General features: G+C 42.2%; 1 protein-coding gene across 1 annotated transcript; it reads right to left on the bottom strand.

The window, feature by feature from the left end:
• Positions 1 to 1,261: 1,261 nt before the first annotated feature.
• On the bottom strand, positions 1,262 to 2,296 carry LOC103725418 (melanoma-associated antigen B10). The gene has a single exon (XM_008822746.1). The coding sequence runs from the start codon at positions 2,294 to 2,296 to the stop codon at positions 1,262 to 1,264; it is 1,035 nt and encodes a 344-aa protein (XP_008820968.1).
• Between the last annotated feature and the right edge of the window lie 204 nt (positions 2,297 to 2,500).

The raw sequence follows: 2,500 nt of genomic DNA, 5'->3' as shown, positions 1-2,500 counted from the left end.
CCATTCACAGCTTAAGTTAAAATTGAGTCACAATGAAGAACTGACAGTTTTCCCAAACCCCAAGCCCACTTGCCACAGGCATTTGGATCTGACTGTTTTCATCTGGATCACTCTGCCTTTTGCCCCTGACCCCTTTATATTTAAGGATATATCTCACTTTCTCCTTTTTAAAAAAAATTATTATTTTGGGGGGCTGGAGAGATGCCTCAGCAGTTAAGAACACTGGCTGTTCTAGCAGAAGACCCGGGTTCAAATCCCAGCACCCACATGTCAGCTAACTGTCCTTAACTCCAGTACCAGAGGATCTGACGGCCTTTTCTGTCCTCCCCGGGCACTGCATGACACAGGTGCACTTACGGACATGCAGGCAATACACGCATACACATAAAAATAAAAATAATAAAATATTAAAAAATATTTTATATGTATTAATGTTTTGCCTGCAGGTATGTAAGTGCACCCATGTCATGCAATGCCCACGGAGACCATAAGAGCGAGTCAGACCCCCTGGAACTGGAGTTACAGACAGTTTTCAGTTACCATGTGGGTGCTCTGGATTGAACCCAGGTCCTATGTAAGGGCAGCCAGGGCTTTTAAGAGCTAATCTGTGTGTCCAGCCTCTCCACTTCCATCCTTTTGTTCTTTAATGATACCTCTTCTTAGACTGTAAACTTCAGTGGACAGGGCTGGCTCATTTATCCTGACGTTCCCATTGCTAACACAGAGTCTTCTAAAATTCCAATGACCATCTACCATTTGAGAAATAAATGAGACACTGTGCAGAATTTTCAACTTTATTGCTGTTTAATCGTATAATCTGAAACAAGAAAATTATGTCTTAAAAATATCTGTCTCAGTCTTACAGAACAGATTAAAAGTGATAAGAACACAGTCAACTTCTCATCTTTGAATTTTCTTCTTTATTTCTATACTATAAGTATTGTGCTGCTTGGTCCTTTCACATTTTCAAGGTAATGGCTTATCTACTTATGCCTGAATTAACTAAGGTATTTCCCAATAAGATAGTAAAATTCTCTTAAATCTTATAAACACCAATAAATGGATTACTTAAATCACTTAGAAACCTGTCTTTTGAAGTTACATTACTATTAAAATGAACAACAGTTACACCAATACCCACTTTATCGCGTAGAACAGGAACAAACGCTATACACAGTGTGCTGACCAGCATCATCCCTCCCTCCACTAAAGAGAACACTAAATTTTCTTTTCTAAAACATAGTAAAGTACCTTTCTGCCTTTATTTGGGACAAGAAGAGGGACTGAACATAGCCTTGGATTGGAGACCAGCTGTGGCAACGCTACAAGCCCTGGCTGCAGCTTTGGCCTGGGCTCTTTCTTTTTCATCTTTCAGTGCCTCTTCATACCAGGGCATGAAAGTAGTAGGAACGGTACCATGGATCTTGGCAAAAAATTTCAGGACTTTCATTTTGCTGGTTTCAGCATAGGCTCTTGGGCCCCACAGGAACTGATAACATGGAGGATCACTATTAGGCACCTGCTGATATTCCAGGTACTTCTGTCTCACAAAATCATCGATGAGAACCTTCTTAACATCCCCAAATATGAAGTGCTTCCTACCCTCATATACTCCCATAATATTCAGCACCTCCCAGACTTGCTCCTCTGAGGCACAGTTGTTCTTTGTGAAGATCACACCCAGGACAGTCATTAGCAGACCAGTCACAGGCATACCTCTTTTATCATTCACTGTGGTTCCACATTCTAGATCCAGCTTGTTGATGAGGACATAGGCACTCCTTTTGGGATCCACTTCTTTCACTTCAAGGCCAAAGACAAGCTCTATGTGGTCAGAAGCTTTCCTCAGGATCTCAGGGAAGTGATTCTTGTATGTCTGGATTATATTTTTCATTATCTCTGCCTTTGTTATGGGCTCTTTTTCTTGATACTTGTATAGCAGGTAATGCACTAGCAAAGCTATTTTCCCTTCTAGAGGATCTTTTGCCGAGTGCTCGATAGAAAGCTCTGAAGCAACTGTGTTTCCTTCAACTTGGCTTTTGGCCCCATTGTTTGATCCTGTGGATGACACATGTGTAGAATCTGCAGCCTTAGTAGATTGGGCTCTCTCAGGCTCTTGGTGGTTGTGCAATGCTGCAGCAGATGATCCCTGGGGGATAACTTTGCTTTTGGGACTCAAGGAACAAGGAGATTCTTTTGCTGCAGTAGTTTCAGCTTCATTCACATTCTTTGGCTTTTCTTGAGCCTGGCGCCGCTTCTCACGGGCACGTAGCTTGCTCTTCTGTCCCCGAGGCATGATGACTCCTGTCAAGAGACAGCAGGAAAGGCTGTAGAAGAGAGATGGTTCAGTGACCTGGAGGAATGAGGATGAGAGGGTATGAGTCTCTTCAGCAAGAATATACTACCTTGGATTTATCCAAAGCTGCCAATAACAGTTTCCTTGAGGACACTTCATCAGGATTTTATTAGGCTCTTCTTTTCTGATGAGCCTTTCCTGATC

This window comes from Nannospalax galili, unplaced genomic scaffold, assembly GCF_000622305.1.
Source record: "Nannospalax galili isolate Female #2095 unplaced genomic scaffold, S.galili_v1.0 scaffold7, whole genome shotgun sequence".
Classification (NCBI taxonomy): domain Eukaryota; kingdom Metazoa; phylum Chordata; class Mammalia; order Rodentia; family Spalacidae; genus Nannospalax; species Nannospalax galili.
The sequence above is the reverse complement of the archived record's forward strand: the minus strand, read 5'-3'. Positions and strand labels throughout refer to the sequence as shown.

Excerpts from the sequence above, each read along its gene's own strand:
- LOC103725418 (XM_008822746.1), bottom strand. The coding sequence starts at position 2,296 with ATGCCTCGGGGACAGAAGAGCAAGCTACGTGCCCGTGAGAAGCGGCGC.